The 23,119-nt window shown below is 34.8% G+C and overlaps 1 protein-coding gene across 3 annotated transcripts in view; it reads left to right on the top strand.

Moving 5' to 3' along the window:
* Positions 1 to 23,119, top strand: part of LOC145673469 (glycine dehydrogenase (decarboxylating), mitochondrial) — a 428,549-nt gene that overhangs the window by 186,393 nt on the left and 219,037 nt on the right. For all 3 annotated transcript variants that reach the window (XM_081743192.1, XM_081743190.1, XM_081743191.1), the window contains exons 7-8: positions 141 to 343; positions 18,991 to 19,130. In XM_081743192.1, the coding sequence (XP_081599318.1) occupies positions 141 to 343; positions 18,991 to 19,130 (343 nt within the window). The remainder of the gene's footprint in view (positions 1 to 140; positions 344 to 18,990; positions 19,131 to 23,119) is intronic.

Raw genomic sequence — 23,119 nt, 5'->3', positions numbered from 1 at the left:
AATTATTTCCTTCTGGAAGATGTTTTCTACCGTTAATAAATCCCTCTTTTTCTCGTATGTGTTAACTCTTTCCACTTTATTCTCAACTGTTTTTCTTACAATGTTGTCAGCTAATAATAGAAAATGATATTGTTTTGCAGAGATGCAAGTGGACGAGATGCTTATCGATTGGCTCTACAAACACGAGAGCAACATATCAGAAGAGACAAAGCCACCAGCAACATTTGTACAGCACAAGCCCTACTTGCCAATATGGCAGCTATGTATGCAGTTTACCATGGGCCTCAGGGACTCAAATCTATAGCGAAAAGAATCCACAATGCTACCTTACTCTTAGCAAACGGTAAGTTAAACATTTAACTAGAGTTTCATGTTATCTTCATGTTTAAAGAGATCACTGTACTCAAGATGTATACACTCCAATTTACTGAAAAGTATTTACAAAAGTTACAGAAAAATACAATTTTGTTTTACATGTTTACATGTCGTATCTTAAAATTTGATTTTGAAGTGGGACTTAAAATCCTTTTTAAAAAAGAAGGTTACCAGAAAGTTACTATATTCTAACTAGTGATATTTGGCGCTATTGTCTATGTAATTTTGTTACTACTTTGTTCCCAATACAAAAGTTTATTTGTTTTACATTTGTCTCTCTGCGTTACATATATATATATATATATATATATATATATATATATATATATAATTCAAGAATTTTTATTAGAAATATTTCTAAATTTAGCCATTATGCAACACTATAGTTAGAAAATCAATTTAAAATATAACAAATTAAAATCAAAGTTAGTTATGAAAAAATAAATGGTTACAATTAAAAATTAATATCATACTAATTATAATTAGCTTCAAAGTTAATATATTACATGAAGAATAAAAACTGACAATTTTCATTACTGTCTAAAGATAATTGTCTAGCTATGGAAGTTAATATAAAAGGGTCTTTCCTAGTAAGATAGTGAAATCGGGCCTTGATCCAAATTGGGTCACTATTAACCCAAAAGGTTACACTTGACCTAAAACTACTTCCATAAAAAAATTGACCCCTTACCCCCTCCTCTTACGAATTATCGTATCATACATGCTCAAAATTTAATATTTTTAAATGTTGGTGGCGGTGGTCGAAAAATTTTGAAAGTTTCACAGATTATAGATACTATCTAGATGTAAATGATTTTTTTCAAAACCATCGATGCGTATTTTCTTTATTCGTTTGCGTGTTGAAAATTTCAAAAAAATTGTAGATTTTTTTTTGGGGGGGGGGGACGTCGCTGATTTTCTGATTAAAAAAATTTGTTATACCCTTAGGTACAACATATATTTTTCGGGGCCTGAAAGTGATGGCAACATTGTCAAAAAGAAATAAAACTGAAAACAAACGTGTTTTTCGCACAGTTTTTCCAGCAGTCAAGGTGAAGACCCCTTCAAATAATCCTTTGCCAAAGTTCACAATTTTCATTTCTCTTGTGTCCCTCCCGCTTCTGTCGCTCTTCGGCTGCTTCTATTGTATCCATTTCGGAATAGAAACTCCAAATATATATCTCCGTAACAGTGCATCCACTTCAACCGACTCTTGCACAACAAAGTTGCACAGCTCGCGGTAGAAAGCGCTACCGATAGAGAGCGCCACTGTGTGCGGCCAGTGAAGCAAGCACTGATAGATATGAGGAGCCGACGCGAGGTGTGTGTGTAACTTCGTTGTGCAACAGTTGGTTGAAGTGGAAGGACTATTACGGAGATATATTTGGTGTTTCTATTCCGAAATGGACACAATCGAACCAGCCGATGAACGACAGAAGTGAAAGGGACACAAGAGGAATGAAAATTGTGAACTCTGGCAAAGTTTGAAGAGGCCCTCACCTTGATGGCCCTAAAGTGGTGGATAAACTGTGCGAAAAACACGTTTGTTTCCAGTTTTATTTCTTTTTGACAATGTTGCCATTACTTTCAGGCCCGAAAATAATATATGTTGTACCTAAGGGTATAACAAATTTTTAACGAGAAAAAAAAAAAAAAAAAAAAAAAATCAGCGAAGAGTCCCCCAAAAATTTTTCCTACAATTTTTTTTGAAATTTTCAACACGCAAAAGAATAAAGAAAATACGCATCGATGCTTTTGAAAAAAATGCACATTTACATCTAGATAGTATCTACAATCTGTGAAAGTTTCAAAATTTTTCGACCATCCCCACCAAAACTTTTAAAAAAAATATTCAATTTTGAGCATGTATGATACGATAATTCGGTAAGGGGAGGGGGTAGGGGGTCAAAATTTCGTTTGAGGTACTTTTCGGTCAAGGGTAACCTTTTGGGTCAATAGCGACCCAATTTGGATTAAGGACCGATTTCACTATCTTACTAGGAAAGACCCTTTAATAGATAAAATTTGAGGGCATGGGAAATTAACCTATTACTATGATAAAGAATGTTAAACAATAAAACAACAAAATATTATAAAATACACAAAAGACCTTGATAATTAGTTTTAAAACTTTTTCGACTTATTTTTAAAATAATAGTAATTTTATATATAGTTTATCGTGTATACCGCTTGGGAGTACTAGAACACCACTGATTTGAGTATCTATTGCGAACCTGTTATTTTGGCACAAGAATTTCTCCACCGTCTGTCACAAATACTCCTGTTTACGACATAAAATTTGATGACAGTTAGACCGGGCTCTGACATACTGCAGATGAAATATCTAATTATAATTTTTAAAAGTTCGCGCAAAAAGAATTTGTAATAGATTTTCATAGTACAAACAAAAATGTGAACGATGAGGCAACGTATTAGCTTTGTTTGAAAATTATAGACATATGGAGTCAATGCTCTGACAGAAATTTGAAGGGAAAAATAGTTCTAGATGTTTCGTAGTTCTTTATACCTTGTTGATATGTTAACGTCTTTAAAAGCCAAGATATAATATTTTTAAAAGTGCTTACTAGGAATCCGTATGCCCAATTGTTGCTAGTTGGAACAGCAACGACGAGAACTGCATATAGCTCCCACTGAGCGACAATTGAACACGGAATGCCGTATATTCCTCCGTAAACGCTTTTCAAAATTGAGAGGGGGCAGTGGCTCAGTGGTAGTGTTCACCTCCGGTGCTTGGAGTCCTTGGTTCGATCCCATCTCGCGCCGTGTGGACTTTGTGGTGGACAAACACTGTTCTCGTGGATTTTCTCTGGGTTCTCCAGTTTCCTCCCACTTTCTTCATTCCACCATTTCATTCATTTCTCATAATCACAGTATCCATTAGCTTAACCGGCATGGCCGTGGGACGTATAACTCAAAGATTTCATTTTATTTAATTGCATTTTGCTTTTCAAAATATGGTACTTTTAGCCTTTTAAACGTAACATATCAACAAGCTATAAAGAACTACAAAGTACGTAAATATTTTTGTTTCAAATTTCTGTCACTGCTTTGGTCCTCTATGTTTGTCTTTCAAACGAAACTAATATATTGCCTCACCTTCGAAACGTATGTTTGTACTATGCAATATCTATTACAAATTGGTATTTTTGTGCCTACTCTAAGAATTATAAAATAATTCAAATTCCATTTTCGGTATATATCAGATCTAGTTTCAATTTATTTATTTATTTATTTTTTAAAGGCAGGAGTACCTTTGACATTTTATATAAACACTAGCTTTTGGCCTCCCAGACCTCCGCATTTGCTCGGCCTACGGCCTCACACCTCTTACATCCACAATTCTACGAAATTTTAAGTTTCTTTTCCTATTACAACTATCTAAAAGATAATATTTTGTATCTGAAGAAAACGCTCATTTAAATAACATGGGAATTTTTCATCCCTCATTAGACCCCTTAAAAATTAAAAATATTCACTTTTGGAAATTTTCCTGTGGGCTAATCCCGGAAGGCTGCAATCATGCCAAATGTTGTCATTGTAGCCGTACAGGACATTTTGGGTGTAGATGATGTCCCGTAAAAATAAAGTGGGAAAGATTCTTCAGTTCCCCTAAGACCAGTCTAAAGTTGGCAATTTTTATTTCTGGTGATTTACTTGGGTAACGCTAACGAAAACGTACAAGCATACCGAATTCCAAGTACCTAAAATATGAGATTATAGGTTTTAAAAAAAAACGCCCATTTAAATACATTACTTCATCCACCTTTAGACCCTCTAGAACTTAAAATTATTTACTTTTGGCAATTTTTCTGTTGGTTAGTCCCGAAAAGCTAAAATCATGCTAAATTTCAACTTCCCACGTCAACCAAAAGTATACCTTTCTTTTATGTCTGGGAGCTCATGTGGTTCGGATTCCACGTTAATCAGTAGGTCAACGTCTCATATAGCCTCGCTGCTGAACGGGATGTTAAACTTAAAATCAACTCAACTCTTTTATGTCTGTCAGTTCATGTAGTTTTTAGCTATATAGTGATGTATACTCAGTTTTAATTTTTTATTCAATTTTAACGTTGTAGTCAACATAAATGTTATAGACAGCTTTGTTCTACTTCGGATATTATATATATATAATATAATATAATATAATATAATATAATATATATATGTATGTATGTATGTATGTATGTATGTATGTATGTATGTATGTATGTATGTATGTATGTATGTATGTATGTATGTATGTATGTATGTATGTATGTATGTATGTATGTATGTATGTATGTATGTATGTATGTATGTATGTATGTATGTATGTATGTATGTATGTATGTATGTATGTATGTATGTATGTATGTATGTATGTATGTATGTATGTATGTATGTATGTATGTATGTATGTATGTATGTATGTATGTATGTATGTATGTATGTATGTATGTATGTATGTATGTATGTATGTATGTATGTATGTATGTATGTATGTATGTATGTATGTATGTATGTATGTATGTATGTATGTATGTATGTATGTATGTATGTATGTATGTATGTATGTATGTATGTATGTATGTATGTATGTATGTATGTATGTATGTATGTATGTATGTATGTATGTATGTATGTATGTATGTATGTATGTATGTATGTATGTATGTATGTATGTATGTATGTATGTATGTATGTATGTATGTATGTATGTATGTATGTATGTATGTATGTATGTATGTATGTATGTATGTATGTATGTATGTATGTATGTATGTATGTATGTATGTATGTATGTATGTATGTATGTATGTATGTATGTATGTATGTATGTATGTATGTATGTATGTATGTATGTATGTATGTATGTATGTATGTATGTATGTATGTATGTATGTATGTATGTATGTATGTATGTATGTATGTATGTATGTATGTATGTATGTATGTATGTATGTATGTATGTATGTATGTATGTATGTATGTATGTATGTATGTATGTATGTATGTATGTATGTATGTATGTATGTATGTATGTATGTATGTATGTATGTATGTATGTATGTATGTATGTATGTATGTATGTATGTATGTATGTATGTATGTATGTATGTATGTATGTATGTATGTATGTATGTATGTATGTATGTATGTATGTATGTATGTATGTATGTATGTATGTATGTATGTATGTATGTATGTATGTATGTATGTATGTATGTATGTATGTATGTATGTATGTATGTATGTATGTATGTATGTATGTATGTATGTATGTATGTATGTATGTATGTATGTATGTATGTATGTATGTATGTATGTATGTATGTATGTATGTATGTATGTATGTATGTATGTATGTATGTATGTATGTATGTATGTATGTATGTATGTATGTATGTATGTATGTATGTATGTATGTATGTATGTATGTATGTATGTATGTATGTATGTATGTATGTATGTATGTATGTATGTATGTATGTATGTATCCATCCATCCATCCATCCATCCATCCATCCATCCATCCATCCATCCATCCATCCATCCATCCATCCATCCATCCATCCATCCATCCATCCATCCATCCATCCCACACCTCCTCCTCAGGTGTGGTACGTCAAACATACATTCTGACATGTAGTTTACAAGGAAGTAGAGCTTGAAGATGAAGTCTACTCTGGTGTTAGGAGGACGTTGAAATGTAGAAGGTAATTTCACTAAACAAACTGTGCTGCTTGAAATCGAGATTCCAAGCTATTTCTCTATAGATTCCCAACATCACTTCTTAACGTTTTGACCGATCGTGTGCATAGTCACGTGTTGCAAACACCTTGCCAGTTCTACATAGCATAGAAACAGTGTACATTGAGTAGTATTTATATGTAATACATTTACGACAAAGGTTTCACAGTAATGATAGTATACAAGAAATGTTGCAAGGACAGTGAGTTCTTAAATCACGCACACCGAATCACAGCTACATGTTCAAATATTACACGTTGGCACACTAATTGTATTGAAAGAGTACTCCACAGGGGTCGAAAATTTTGATTTGTGTGTTGAGTAACCAATCTCATACCAAGTGTATTTAAGGATATTTCGATATCGTGGCGTGGAGAATTGATTATCCATCCATGATTGCAGTTTTATTATTGTCCCGTAAATGCAAGTTATATCGGACCATTGTAAGATCACAACGTCAGAATAGCGTTGCACAAAAATCTTCCAGAAGCGAGGAAACTATACATCCAGTGGTTGGAGTTTTCAGGTTAGTCTCTGGAATTGTGAGCAGCGTTGTAATCTTTCATTCGACTCAACTTTGCGTAATGTGTTTTCACAATGACTGCGACTGTTTCCTTTAGCCTAGCCGGTATAACCGTGGGACATAAGACTTAAAAGTTTTTTTTTTCACAATGACTACGGACCTAATAGCAGGACGGTATTCTGTTGCGTTTTAGGAAAAAAAAACTTGAGCCAAACCATGTTCGAACATGTTCCTTTGTAATTTTGCCGGTTTTGGCTCCTTCAATACAGAAAATAAAGGTGGCAACAAAGTCCCATTCGCTGATATTATAGGTTAGGTGGTATAACTACTGTGTGTTGTAGCACTCACGAATTGTACGACTGTTTTCATGCCCTGCACTGTAAAGCACAATCGCCATGCATTTCGAATTGAAACCCGCTTTGGTTCGAATTATACACATTCGTCAGTGTGTATTGCAGTAAATGGTGTTTCATACTGTTCACCAAGTCCCTAATGGTTCTTGCAGTCTTTCTTCCTGCTGTATTTGCAGTAGAAATAAATGTTGCTACTTTACGTGACACAATGTTGTCTCCTTTTAAACTGACACATTTTAGTATGTAATGCTGAAAATTATGGTATGCCTAGTCTGCTACTGGACTGCATAGCCCATCTACGGAGTTCCACATCATGTATGGGAAAGTGTATATAAAGCACGTTCAACGTGCGTAGAGCAAACGTTTACAGTTTTGCTACCTTATCCTTCCGTGTCTCACTAGCAACGACCTATTTGTTTCATCGTGCTAGCTGTTTCTCTTCATATGACTTTTCTGTACTTGAATAGGACATCTCTTACGAATAGAGGTCTCTTCTTACCAGATTTCCGGTACGTTCCGTTTATACTCGAGGCTGATATCACAATCAAATGCAGTGCCAAGGCCAGTACACACTTCCATTTCGTCCTCCGGTTAGAGGTCTGCACAGGGTCGAGCCGTAAATTTTTAAATATACAACCATATTTCTCGGACCTTTTCGGGCCTCACTTTGTAAATACGATAGAGGAAACCGGGGTATTCGCGAACACTGGGATAATGCCGAACACCCAAGTTTACGCCCAACGAAGCTTGTTAGAAAACAGACTATTTTGCTGTATACTAGCGGAGAGACCTGGAAAAATGTAGCATAAATTTGGTGACAGTCAGTTGAGTGGAATACCAGGAAGAAGACTTTGTTTTTTTTTTTTTTTTTTTTTTTTTTTTCGATTCACTAATAACGTTGATTCAACAATCTGGGCGATGTAAGTTGGTTCATATCTTATCTATATCGTTACAAATAAGGCTATATATTCCCATATATTTGAGTATCACTTCTTTGTAATCTTACTAACCTGTATGCAGTCAACAATTAGTTTCAGCTTTAACAATAGAATGGTGTCTCATAAGGAAATGCCGGACAGAATGTCCACCATTACCCCAAAGTGTTCGGGATTTTCCATAATGTGGAATAACTTATCAAAAATGTTAAGTTAATGAAATTGGTTTGGGAAATAGATAGTGTCTTGGTAATAACGTTATTGGCTTTATTAATTAGAATAGTTTGCTATATTTATTATTTTAGGCCATTAGTAGCCTACTTCATTATTCTATAGTCAGTAATCCTATGGTAGATATCTGATCCATCATAGGCTGTATTTTTTTCCGTGTGAGATTCAGAGTGTTTTTCAAATTTATTTAGTCTGGTAGTGTCCATTAGCAGTTAGCCAATTTTGTTCAGCCTATTAGCCGCATTTGAACATTGAACATTGAACTGAACATAACTGTTCTTGGAAACAAAACCTTAGTGCGTATATCCGTGATTTCTACAATTCCAAATAATGTTTTCATTTTAATGAATATTTTACGTCATGCACCGTTATTTCTGAATTTGTTTCATAAGAGTACATTTTGTTTAGCCTATTACCTATTAGCTTTTATTTGCAATAGTTTCAAAGATGAGGTCTGGTCATATTTCTTATTAACTTGAATTACACAGGCCGACGTTTTTAAACTTTTGAAAAGTCACAGAAACAAAACTCACTGATTCTGAATAATTTAGGTCCCTGAATATGAATATGATATCCATTTTACTACATTAGCTCGCATTTTTGTGTAACGCATAGTTGCCAAATTTACCATAACAGGGAAAATGAACTCATGAAGTGTACCGGCCAATGAGCTGTTTGCGTGCCGAACGGGAATCAACTTCATTCCGACAGTTGGTCAAGAACGACATTCAGTTTTAAAAATTCTTAAAATTAATATATTGAATCAAACCAGTTAAAAAACTATATATTCTGTTTGTGTATTAGTATTAAGAAACTATATATATTCTGTTAGTGTAGGACTATTAGCATTTACATACACAGAGTAATTTATAAAGTCTAATGTTTAGAGCTGTAAATAACACCATCTGCTTTACTTTACTTTTTTCTTTCATGAAATGTTGGGTCCTCTCTCTTCACTGACCAGCAATAGTCCCTCATCATTGCAGGGTTCCAACGTCCTTGATATCGAGTTTCCATCGTTCTTATATGCTGGTGAAACCGTTCTCCCATTTCGTCGCTTACATCTGCAAGATTTTCTGAAAAGAAGTTGAGGTGGGAGTGCAGAAAGTGGGTTTTCAAAGACATATGACATCCCAGAGCTTCATAGGAGACCAGAAGTTGCTGCACCAGATCTTCGTAATTTTGAGCTTTAGTTTTGCCCAAAAAACCTTTTACAACTTGAACAAAAGCACGCCAGGCATTTATCTCTTTGTCGTTTAAATTCTGTTCAAACAATTCGTCATGGATAAGTTTGCGAATATCAGGTCCTGTGAAAACTCCTTCTTTTAATATACCATCACTTAGTTTTGGAAAACACTGTCTAAGATACTTAAATCCTTCACCTTCTTTGTCCATAGCTTTTACGAAATTCTTCATGAGGCCCAACTTAATATGAAGAGGTGGAAGCAGCACCTTGGCTGGATCGATCAGAGGCTCATACTTGACACTGTTGGTACCGGGCTGAAATGTCTCTCTGGGGGCCACTCTTTTTGTGAAAAATGTTTTCCTGTGGCTCTTAAGTCCCAAAGACACAAAAGACAACAGTACTTTGTAAATCCAGCTTGCAGACCAAGTAATATTGCAATAACTTCCAAATCTCCGCAAATTTGCAAACCATATTCTTTGTAGTTAATACGATTTAAAATGAGTGCGAGATTCTTGTAAGTCTCTTTCATTGAAACATTGTGCCACAGGAATAGACGGCACTGCAGCTTATTTCCATTATGAAGTAAAACTGCTTTCAGACTGTACTTAGACGAATCTATGAAAATAAGTCAATCGGATGGATCATGTTGAATCTCTAATTCATTCATCAGACCATTGATGTCCGTGCATACGCAAAGGGAACCTTCCGTCTGTAGTATTCTGAAAACGGCTCGTTCCTTTTCCTGTAGTGGGTGTAAGTAGTTTCAGGAGCCAGTAAATTCCAGTCTTTGAGTCTAGCACCCAAAAGTTGAGCTTTCTCTTTCGAAAGTTGTAACTCTCTCACTAAATCATTCAATTCATGTTGTAGGATGAAGTGAGGCTCATCTTTTACGTGGAAGGAACTCTCTCGGATCTGCAGATATTGAGTTGGTGTCCTCATCGCTTCCTGTAGGAGCTATAATATCAATAGTTTCCCAATCTTTCGGAGGAGTAGGTACAGGTAAATTTTCTCCATGGGGCACTGGTCTGATCGCGGATTGCAAGTTTGGGTATTCGATGGCACGTTGTTTCTTCTTGTTACTTTCTGCTATATTCGTCATACAGAAATAGCAATCATCATAATGATTCCGGGGTTCCCTCCATATCATCCGAACAGCAAAAGGCATCCTTCGTTTGGTTCCTTTACGCCAGGCAGTCAGAGTCGCATAACGCATCAAACAACACATATGAGGGGCCCAGCTTTTAACTTGATCACCGATCTTGCATCCGAAATAAAAATAATATACTTTCCTAACGTCATCATTTATCGATCTAATCTGCGACTTAACCATAAATACGCCACAGATATAACAAAATCTGTACGGTGAGTTTTTACATTCTCTGCAGGAAGAACTTGACATTTTGCACAGGAAAGCGAAACTTAGAGCAACAGCACAGCACAACCACTTATTCCATAAAATCACTAAAAGATACTTAAAACACAGGCAAATAGTTCTAAAAATACGGTAAAATAAAACTGAAGTTACTGACGTAAAAATTCCAAGTCAATTCTCCCGTCAAAATACTTATACACTTGAGAGATTACTTACTGCAATGCATAAGAGCAAGACTGAGCCACGCAATAACGGCGCAGTCGGCGCTTTTTTCGCCCGCGTCATCGTGTCGCTCATTGTTGCTACATAGACCCTATTTTTTAAAATCGGTATCAGTGGTTTAAAAACAAACAAACAAAGGAGGGGGAGGAACACAAGTGTCAATCATTTCAATAATCCCCGTCCTCCCGGTATTCATTGTTTATATATATATATATATATATATATATATATATATATATATATATATATATATATATATATATATAATATGCCAACAACAAGGGGGGTACTATCTGTCGCCAACTGAGTGAAATCTAATTTATTTCTTGCTCAAATAGCATTGTCAGACCGGTTACTTCGATGACAACTGAAGCCGTCCCTACAAATTTGCAAAATTGGTATCAATGCATAACGCCAAAATACGAGCTAATGTAGTAAAACTGCTATCAATTTTGAATTCAGCATCCTGAAATTAGTTAGAATCAGAGGTTTTCCTTTCTGTAACTAAACTGACGTCGGCCAGTGTTATGTTTGTAATTATAATTCTTATTAAATATTTTAGTACTAAATTACGGTATAATTTTAATGTATTTTAATGCATTTCGCTTATTTCGTAAAGAAAGTTTAAAGTAAACAGCATGTTCATGATTACCCCGACCACTGGTTCAATCCCGAACATAGGTACATTTTTAAAACATCTCCTGATTTGTTCAAAAATGTTACTTTGACTTTTCTCTGCACTTTAGTAAACAGGAAAAGATCCAAGCTCTCTATACACAAGAATTTTAATTTTATATCTAAAAACAAACGAGTTATTTGTAATCAAAGCTTAAGTGTTCGTGAATACCCCGGTCTCCTCTCTATATTGCACCGTTCTATCTGGAGAACTTTTAAAGCACAACTGCAAAATTAAACCTCTAATTGCTGTCAATAAAAATATAATTTTGCGCTAATTATTAAGTTTCTGTAATTCGAGCTGATTTGATTATTACGCGAGCTCGGCCTTAAATGCTGAAACATATTTCAGACTCGGGTCGGGTCTCACATTGTAAATTCACGTGCCGGACCGGGCTCGGGCTAAAAATTCCGACCCGTGCAGACCTCTACCTCCGGTAAAACAACATGCATCGTCCAGTTATCTCCCTCCGCCGTCATTTGCGAGAGCTAAAATTGTAACTCATTCAGTCTGAAACAGATATTTCTTCCATCCAGTCGTCCAGCACATTTTGTAGGACATTTGCTACATGCCTTTTCTGCAATGTAATTGGTGTATCCGGGAAATGTGCTACGTTGAATGCTAGATGCAATAACACAATAACATTTGTAGGATTAATTGCAGCCATCTAGTCTCTGCCGCTCCTTCACGTTATTCTGTACTGTTTCCTAACCATATCAATATTCCCGGTGCATCATTGTGTATATATGTTAAAAGTTCCACGTAATGAGTGTCCATGGGATCTTTCTCTTGTGTTTATGCTCGCAGTGAGTGAACACCCAACAGACATGATTATTGTTTTGTCTTTTAAAGTTCAAATTCGTTGACAGAATTCGCGACCACAAAATATTTCGAAGTGAACAAAAACATGCAATTTCTACTTACAGTCGACATTTAATTTCTTCGTGGATATGATTTTGGTTTGTTAATGATGATCCGTACTCTGAGGGAAAGAACGCAGACTGGAGGTATTTAGGAATGAGGAATGGCGGATACTTCATAACAAGGAACTGCATAATTTATACCTTTTTATCAAACATTGTTAGGGTCATCAAGTCTATGAGGCTCAGGTGAACAGGTCATGTAGTCAGAAAGTATGAATGTTTTCAGTTTTAACTAAAATCTAATCAGAAAACGTTTATTAGGAAGACCTAGGCGTAGATTGGAATTAAGATGAATCTCGCAGAAATAGGAGTACAAAGTAGAAACTGGATTCCAGTTGGTTAAGGACAAAAGTCAATCGAGAACTTTTTTTGAACGATTCATTGAACCTCGGTGTTCCATAGCCATAGTTAGTTTTTAGTTAAAAAGTGCACATATATATTTGTGCATACTTATCTTCATTATCGCAGCAAGTGCCACTGATATGCACACGAACAAGCAATTTCATTTCGTTACAAACAGTAAATCAAACTTCACAGCATTGCAAGCATACGAATATTATGAAGCCCCATTTATTATTGCAGATGCTGTATATAAACGTTGATTACGTTTCTACAGACTCTTGAGCTTTCTCTGTTATCAGTTTGCTTTTAAGAAAGAAATATTGTACAACATTTTTGCAGAATTTGGAATATCGAGAAAGCTAGCTATAACATTTAAGATATGTTTAAATGAAACCCAATGTAAAGTTCGGGTAGGAAAATTCTTGTTCACAAGCTTTCCACGTTGAGAATGGCATGAAACAAGGAGATGAGTTGTCAACATTACTATTCAACTATATTCTGGAGTATGGTATAAGGAAAATCAAAGATAGTAACCAGGGCCTAGAGCTAAATGGTATTCACAAGGTTAAGCGTATGGTGATGTGAATCTGATAGGAGAGCAACAGAAAGAAATGCAGAGGCCTTATTAAACGCTTGCAGGTTTAGAATTAAATGCAAAATAAACTAAATACATGGAAGTTCGCTGAGATCGTAATACTGCAAATTATGGATGCATCAAAGTACCAAATAATGCTTTCGATAGAGTGAATCTAGGATCAAAATCATATTCACGAAGAAATTAAATGTCGACTGAAAGCAGGAAATTAGTGTTATTATTCAGTTCAAAATCTTTTGTCGTCGCGAATTATGTCGAAGAATTTGAAACTTAAAATGCATAAAACGATAATCATGTATGTTGTTCTGTATTGTTGCGAAACATTGTCACTTACTTTAAGGGAAGAATGCAGACTGAAAGTATTTAAGAATAAAATCCTAAGACGAGTGTTCGGACCCAAAAGGAACGGGAATGGTCAATGACGGAAACTTCATAACGAGGAATTTCATAATTTATGCCCTTTATCAAACATTGTTAGAGACATCAAATAGATTTGATAGGGTGGCTCAGGGGAGCAAACCTGTTACCGAGAATGGAAGAAACCAAGAACGCTTTCAAAGTTTTGACTGGAAATCCAATAGGAAGGCCTAGACGCAGATGGGAGGACAATATTAAGATGGATCTCGGGAAAATAGTAATACAAAGTAGAAATTTGATCCAGGTGGATAAGGATAGAAGTCATTGTAGAAGCTTTGTGAACGCGGATAGATTGAACTTTCGAGTTCCATAGGCCATATAGTTCGTTCTTTTACGGTAAAAAAAAAAAAAAAAAAAATATTTTGTGAAGTATAACGGAAATTCAAAAGGAGCTTTCTTTGTGAATTTCGAGGAGGTGAGTATGTTTAATGTTTGTATTTAAAATCCAAAATATAGTTAGGCTACTACATATGTTTGAAATTATAGTAATTATTAAATCCTTAATGAATGAGTTTTGAATTTAAGATTACTTATTATTAACTAAAATATTAAAAGTACACTAACACACGTTCACACACACACACACACACACACATATATATATGTATGTATGTATGTATGTATGTATGTATGTATGTATGTATGTATGTATGTATGTATATATATATATATATATATATATATATGTATGTATGTATGTATATATATGTAGATAGATAAAACACAACTAGACACATGTGCACAGAAAAATTATCCTGGCGATACAACTAGTTGATTGAGAAATGATTCCAGCAAATTCCTTCAAATTGGAAGTATTTTATACGTCAATTGTATAAAGAAAAATCACTCGTAGTTATAAGCCTTTGAAAAAGACGAAATTCGTCCCTATTCTACAAGTTTGAAAATGTTATTACCCACGTTCATTTTTAATATTCCCGCGCAAAAAGCAGCTTGCGTGTCTCTCTTCACTCCTTTCATTTTGATACCTTCATTCTCACCATCGTGATCAATTCGATTGGATAGAAAAACATGATTAACTAAGCAAACTCATCACTATCACGACGCCGGACTTCGATCGTTTTCAATTTTGAAATCGCTCCTGCGTACACTATAAGTCATTAGTCGGCACTTTGTATATCATATTGTCATTAACAAATCAAAGTAATAAGTAAAAATTTGTTATGACTCTTATTGAAAGGTGTGAATTGCGAGTGGAGCGAGCAAGAAAATTTTTAACAAATTTATTTCTTTGCAAACCAAGAACAGTAATGATTTAGTAGGGGCGCTAATACTCATATGGTGCGCCGCGACATTTGCTCTTTTTCAACACTCTTTCTTCTTGCTCGTTCGGCGCCCCTTGCTATCAGCGCCCGGGGCAACCACCCCGCTCCCCCCTTAGCTATGGCTCTGACCATATCACACGCTTCCGGCCACCATTTTATATGATAACAGTACCCCGGCGGGAACTCATGTGGTTCGGATTCCACGTTAATCAGTAGGTCCACGTCTCATATAGCCTCGCTGCTGAACGGGACGTCAAACCCAAACTCAACTCATGATAACAGTACCATTGGTATAGTGGTAGAGCGTTATAATTCCTTGTTAGCTGTTTTGCCCATGCAACGCGACCCCGTATGTCCATACCATGTAAGTCTATACAGGGTATGGGAGGAGATGTTATTTGAGTTCCTCCGTCATTGCATCTCGAGTGATAATTCGCTTTAATGCTTGGTGGAACCTGTCATTGGGATTTTCTTTCGATTACCATTCCTCTTCGCCGATGTACTTTTGCCATGAGTTTTGTAGGCTATCGTCACCTTGGACATTGTCCCTTCGACATATCCAACAGACTTTCAACTTTCGTAGCACCCACCACATAACCAAGCGCGAACAGTTTGTCCTCTTTTGAAATCAGAGCTGTCGATCGTTTTACACTATCACCGTGTGTTCAGTTCACTGTACACTACTGTTATACTTATCATGTAGTACGGATTTTGCTTCACAAACAAGACCAGCCCCTGACATTGTGGTCGCCGCCTGACTTTTACCAACGTAGAGATCTGAAACGTTTTGAACCTCAAGTGTTTCCTTGAATTGATTAGTATCTATATATGTCTGTCAATTTACTATATATGTTAACACAGGGCCGCATAGGTTCTTTTGTTTTTATAATTTTGGGTGTTTTATATGTATTTGAACATGCTGAAACCGAAAGTGGGACTAGTTTTCTCATATCACGTAAGAATTTCTTTCAATTCACGATTTATATATGTTGTTTGCGGTATGCATGTTTAAGCGTAATTCAACTGATTGACGCTAGATGTCACCAGTACGTGATAAAATTATCCAGGCGGAAATAAAGATGAATGTGTTTTAAATGTAAGGAAGTTTAATTTAATTAAATTAACTAAAATGTTGCCTGCATGTTTATTTATCTCATTTCAAATAAATTTCATATTTAATTATCGCAAATCTTAGATGTGCTTCAATGGTATGATTTTAACTCTTAGGCTAGTTTTGTTTTGTAGTTCGTTGAATACCGTGTGGCCATGGCATCTCGTGGTTGTAAGAATAGACCAGATTTATTTTGTTACATCTGTGGTGAATTTGTTCCAAACAGACAGAAAATTACAGATTTTGTGAAAAGAGCATATTTCGCATACTTCCATATGGAACTTGGAGATCGAGATAAATCGTGGACTCCACAAAATGTGTGTAGATCTTGTGTGGAATCATTACGGAACTGGAGCACTGGAAAGCGGTCATCTATGCCATTCGCAATACCAATGGTGTTGAGAGAACCCAAAAACCACAGCGACGATTGCTACTTCTGTTCCTGTGAAATTGTAGGACATAATACTCGAAACAAGACAGTGTGTCCCAATATTCCCTCTGCAATGAGACCTGTGCTGCACGGCCTAGACTTGCCTGTTCCGACACCTCCATCAAGTCTTGAGTTTGTAAGTGATCCTAAATCGTACAGTGATTCAGTGAAAAATGGTGAAATAAAAGATCAAGTTTACAACCCCCCTAGCGGATCTCGTGATCCTATACCTCTCACTCAACGCCAGCTCAATGATTTAGTTAGAGACCTAAATCTGTCTAAAGAATCTGGTGAACTTCTTGGTTCCAAACTTAATGAAAATAACTTGCTGGCTGTGGAACATTTTCCTGGTACAGACATCGGGAAAAATAATTTGTACAGTATTTCTCGAAAGAAGGTTCTGTCGTGTTTTGTTATGATGTGTCTGGTTTGTTGACCAAGTTAAATTTCCCTTGCTTTTCTAGTGATTGGAGGTTATTCATTGACTCGAATAAAACAAGTTTAAAATTTGTTCTGTTACATAATGGAAATGAGTTCCCCTTTGTTCCTATTGCTCATTCTGTGTCACTGAAAGAAACATATGACAATGTGCGATTTATTCTTAATAAAATTAAATACGAAGTACATGGTTGGGTGGTGTGTGGAGATTTGAAGATTTTGAGCATTGTACTTGGGCAACAAGGTGGGTATACAAAAATACCATGTTACATCTGCGAGTGGGATAGTAGGGCACGAAATGGCCACTGGAGAAGGAAACAGTGGCCATTACGGAAAACACTGAACGCGGGATCAAAAAACATCATTCAACAAAATTTAGGCAGTCCTGAGAAAGTTATACTTCCTCCTCCTCACATAAAATTAGGATTGATGAAACAATTTGTTAAGGCACTCGACAAGGAAGGCGAAAGTTTCAAGTTCATATGCAACAAATTTCCTTCACTTTCATGCACCAAAGTGAAAGAAGGTGTCTTCGTTGGCCCAGACATTAGGAAGTTAATGAAGGATAAAAACTTCGAGTCAACAATGACTAATGCTGAAAGGGATGCTTGGATAACATTTAAAAGCGAGGTGGTGAACTTCCTGGGGAACCACAAAAGTGCTGATTACAGAGAAGTTGTTGAGAATATGTTAGTCAAATTTCAAGAACTGGGTTGCAACATGAATCTCAAGTTGCATCTTTCGCATTCTCATCTTGATTAGTACTTTCCTCCAAATCTCGGAGAATTAAGTGAGGAACAAGGCGAACGGTTCCAACAAGACATGAGGGATATGGAAAAAAGGTATCAGGGACTTTGGAGTGTTAGCATGATGGCTGACTACTGTTGCACAGAGAAACTTCAGAAGAAAACCACAAGAAAATTAGGAAAGCTTATAGGTAAAGCGTGCTAAAAAGATGTGAAAAATAAGTATGTTATATGATTGTGTTGATTTCCATTTTACATCGTATATATTTCCATATTATATGTATATATGTAGTAATCTGTATGTGCAGAGGATCTTATATTCTTTTCTTTGCCTGTTTACATTCACATTAAACATAACATGTTCAGTTATTTAGCATAATAAGCTCTTTAGTCTGATAGAAGGTAAGAAATAAGGTATAATAAAGCAGTATTGAATACGGAAGAAGGCCCAAATTTTGACATTGATTTGTAAGAAAACCGTACATGACAGGGAAAAACGAATTCAGTATTCGTAATCAGCTAGGAACAAAGAATTAAGTTCACCTATTAATAAAAAAACATGAACTTTTTTTTTCAATTTGCAGCCCTGTGTAATTTATAGGAGTAATCAAACCATATAAGTGTGACATGGTAACTAAGAATTACACTAGTTTCGCATTGTAGTATGTTAGAAAGCATTCCACTATAGCAAAGTTATTTTTTTACTTTAAAATTCAGAGAAAAAGTTTAAATGTGGAGTTAAATTAGTGCCACATTTAGGCTTTGTTCCTGATCTTCATCAACTCCCTAATAGTCACAAATGTACTTATCTAACTGTCATAGTTTCCGAGATTACCTGCAAAAATTTTAATTCAAGGACAAGGACGCGGCCATGAGAAGTGTAAATTTACATAGTAGCTGAATAATAAAGAAGTAAAATCCAGAGCAAGGATCTTTTCAATTGTCTGAATTATTTATTAAGCACTACCTTATTCATGGTGGATGGTATAATTTTATTTATGAGCTTGTCATCTTTAGGGGCATTGTATAATCCAGTATAAATGAAAATACATCATAATATATGCTATTATGATGATTGTAGGTATACGACACGCTGGCAGTGAAGTTTGCAATCCACTGTTCTTTGATACGATCAAAATAAAGCCAGTATTAAGTCAAGAAGAAATTCAACAGCGTGCCAATTCTAAAGAGATTAACCTACGGTATTATGCAGATGGTCAGGTAAGCAGAAATTTTTAATTAGATATTGCTAAATATTAAGTGAGAACCGGATACTTAAATCGTCATGATTACAAACAACGAAAAATTATTTTTCTTCACATTTTGTAACTTAGCTACTAAGAGATTTATCTGACAACGTAAAAATTATGAATTTTCAATTTCTTTTGATTTAAGAAAATAATGAAAAGCATCGTTAGACTCCTATTATTAAAGTAGTTCTTAGCACAGTCGGTAGAGCCTTAGCTTTCGAATTCAAAGGTCGTGAGTTCAGAACTAAGATAGAGAAGATTTTCTGATTTAATTCTTGAAAGAGAAATTTTTTACTATTCACTTTATTTCGTAATCCTTGATAGAGATGTTTGTATACTGAAATAAGTATACTAGAATATAAGAAAAGAAATACACATTACGTAATTCTTTTTGCAATTTTTAACTTTCAGCTCTCTAGAGCGTTCCTGAAAGTTCCGATTTCTAGATCTCCCTTTCGCTCTCTTGTGTTTTAACTTGGGTATTCTAATTCCTATAATTCCTTAGTGAATCACATAATCTTACAGATGGCGTATCTCTTTCTGTCTCTTCTATCTACATCATGTCGGGGGATGAATGTGCTGACAAATAGGCTACAGCAGTAATTTAAAAAAAAGACTATCTACGCTATTAGTGATAAAGTAAGTGGATGCCCCCCTTACTTTTTGTCGTTTATTATATTCCCGAAATTCGCATCTCATATGAAATGAGGCTCCTGAATTGCAACGGAAAATTTTCGTTAGCAGCACTCTTCTTCGTAGCACCCATTAGAGAGAATTAGGTAGGCATTGTTGTGTCACACCCGAAAACAAACGCAGTGTGGTGATGTGAGTAAGAATAAAAAATAGTTCCTAAGAAGCAATTATCATCTGAAGTGAACTAAAGATTTTATATGGTAAAAATTTCTTAAATAAACGGAAAATTGTAATTAAACTGGAATATGCCTGTATAGTACACATTGATAATGCTTACTTATAATTTAATATGAATCAACATTATGCATTGGCGTAAGAATACTAAAAGTGACGATTGTTAGCCCGCGAGAAACACAGTGCGCGCTAGCCAAAGTATGGCATAAAAGGACGTTTTTGAATAAGCTCGCAGGCATCAATCGAAAGAATGAATTATTAGTGTGCATCTGCTGTTTTATTTAATAAAATATTACGTATAAATGTCATGAAATTAAACTGCAAACATAACCATGGAATAATTATATCAGAATAGTGAAAGTTAATACCAACAACTTGACTCTACAAACATCCAACCATATTGTCACAAGATGATGTAGAATGGGAGGAAAATTTTCATTGCGTCATCTTTAATTGAACAGTGCTGTATCCGAGTATTCATCTATGAAGAAAATATTTTCATCATGAATCCCCCAATTGTCCCAATAACTTATTTGAGTGTGCAAAGCAGTGAAGTGATGAGTAAAAATAAAATCAAATATTTGGCGTGTTAGTGCTATATGTATCAGTGATAGATAAGCTGGAACTTCGACAAAATATTATCACTTTGCTATTAATATTTTTTATCATAATCATCCAAAATATGGGCTATTAAAGGAATAACAATTCCAATATTAGGAAACGTGATTGTGTATTGAAATATGGATACTTAAGTATTTTATTACGTAGCAATAAGTATTTAAATTGAAGCTTGTGAAAAATAAATACATTTCAATTCTTTATACGTTTTAAATATTTGATTGAATCAAAACAGAATATCATTTGAATAAATATTCTTTGGGCGAAATCATTACATATGTGTGCTGAAATAATGATTAAGTAAATATTTCTTTTTTATATTAATGTTTTTGTAAACTGTTTCTTTCGAAATCACGTAATTGAAGACATTAATCATCCAATAGCGCAGTGGTTCAAATCCTGAATTCTATATGTAGCATGCATAGATTTAGTTTAAGTAGACCATCTGTGGTAAGTAATTATAGTACAAGGTACAATCTTTGTTTAATCTGGTTAATACTTTATGGTAACCACATCTAACCTAAGAATTAACGTTCGAACAACAGGCTGTAACAACTAAGCACTTAAAGAATTAGCGCACCAATCAGGAACAAAACCCCGTTATCATTAAAGAATTAGCATTCCAAACTGGAACGAACCCTGTCGACCGTAGAAAATAACGCGAAACCCAACCATTCGAGTTATAAAAATGGCGGCCGAACAGGGACAGAATTCTCCGAACTGTCAATTTTAAAATTGATGATTAATAATCTCGAGAGGTGATTGTGAAACATAAGTGACTCGTTGCCATTGCAGTATTCTTGGTATAAAATTTTAAAATTTTTAGATAAATATTTTGAAATGTGATAATTTAGCTCAAAATGTCGCTAAATTTGGAAAGAGTAGTAAATGCAGAAAGGTGTTCCGAGAAATGCAAGAAATTCGGAAAGAAACGAAATATTTAATAGCAGAGAATTTGTTTAAGTGGAAAAAACAAGGTTTATTATTAGACGGTGTCCTGAATTCATTAGGTATTCAAAATGAAACTTGTATGTATCGGAGAAAAGCTATACGAGCACTTCCAGAAAGTGTTTTTAACCGAAATCTTGAATATAAAAAGAAAATCGAAAATGAAATTGGTCAAAAATGTTTAAAATCAGTAAAACTGAAAATTTCCGAAAAATAGGAAAAAATATATTTATAAGCAGAGACCTGTTTCGTTAGGCTACATTGAAGATAAATAACAAGTATAATTGGAAAAATCCGAAGTAGGTCGTAAAGCGAAGGATCAATTAGCCCGGAAAATTTACCAAATGCACTTAGGAGTTCACGCCAAGAGTAGCAATGAAAGTTTAAGCTCTAGTCACAGTGAATAATAACCCATGTAATGTAAATGACAGTAAAATTGTAGGGCAGGAAAACAGTTCTGTAGACATATTAAATAGTAAAAATTTAAAAGGATTGGGAACAAGGGTAAATGAAAATGTAGAGTCAAAGAGAAATTACGTTCCGCAGACCGCAGAGTACGTTAAATGTGAGTATTTGCTTCCACTTAGGGTTGAAATTCCAGGATTTGAAAAGTCAATAGTGAAAATAGAGCCAAAACAGTGTGTAGAGCAATAAGTCAACGTATCCATACTCACACACGCGTCAGTCATTAAAGTGAAACAGGGTGAAATTAAAAATGTTGATTTTGAGTGTGAGCAGATTGAGAATATATGCATCGATGAATATAAAGTAGTTCAAGTAAAGATTAGAGAACCAATTGAAAATTTTATTCGTGCAAATGTAAAACAAGGGTGCCAAAAGTTGTACAAGATTCAATTGTCGTTAGCTCTTCTACTGTTAAAGAAAAGGGTAGTCAGCTAATGCTAGATAACAGTAAAACTTCCGTTAATCAAACTGTTGTCATGTGTGCCTAATGTTCATTCGAAACTTAAACGGCAGATAGATGTTGTACAATTTGAATGTATATATTTGTAACTTCACTAAAGTACAATGACAATGCTAAAAACAATATTCATACTAGTGGACTGTAAGGCTTAATTCGTACACCACATGAATGTAACCAAATATAAATTCGCTGTATTTAATGATTACAGCTTCAGTTTACACACACAAAATAATACACGAGAATAAACATATTCACAAGGTCTTTAGTTGTAAATGATTGTGATTCGATGGCTTATTGTTTGTGCTATATTGTATGATGTTCGACCATGATATATGGTCCACCAAAACTACATGTTCTTGCCTCCACACTCACACTGTTCACAAAACAATAGAAAAGCGTTAAGCAACTTGAACACTGTTGCCAGCTAAAGACACACACACACAAACGCTGTTAAATACACAAATAATCCCAAACATACTCCCCCTGTTGGTCAGCTAAGGTCTGACCAAATAAAACAAAATGATACATATGAAAAACGAAACAAACACAAGACTTGAAGCAATGTTACAACTGTACTTATTTTTTATTACCCAAATCTCAAT

The sequence above is a fragment of the Thermobia domestica genome, chromosome 16 (assembly GCF_964235325.1).
Source record: "Thermobia domestica chromosome 16, izTheDome1.hap1.1, whole genome shotgun sequence".
In the NCBI taxonomy this organism is placed as follows: Eukaryota; Metazoa; Arthropoda; class Insecta; order Zygentoma; family Lepismatidae; genus Thermobia; species Thermobia domestica.
Note: the sequence above shows the minus strand (reverse complement) of the source record. Positions and strands in the feature narration are given on the sequence as shown.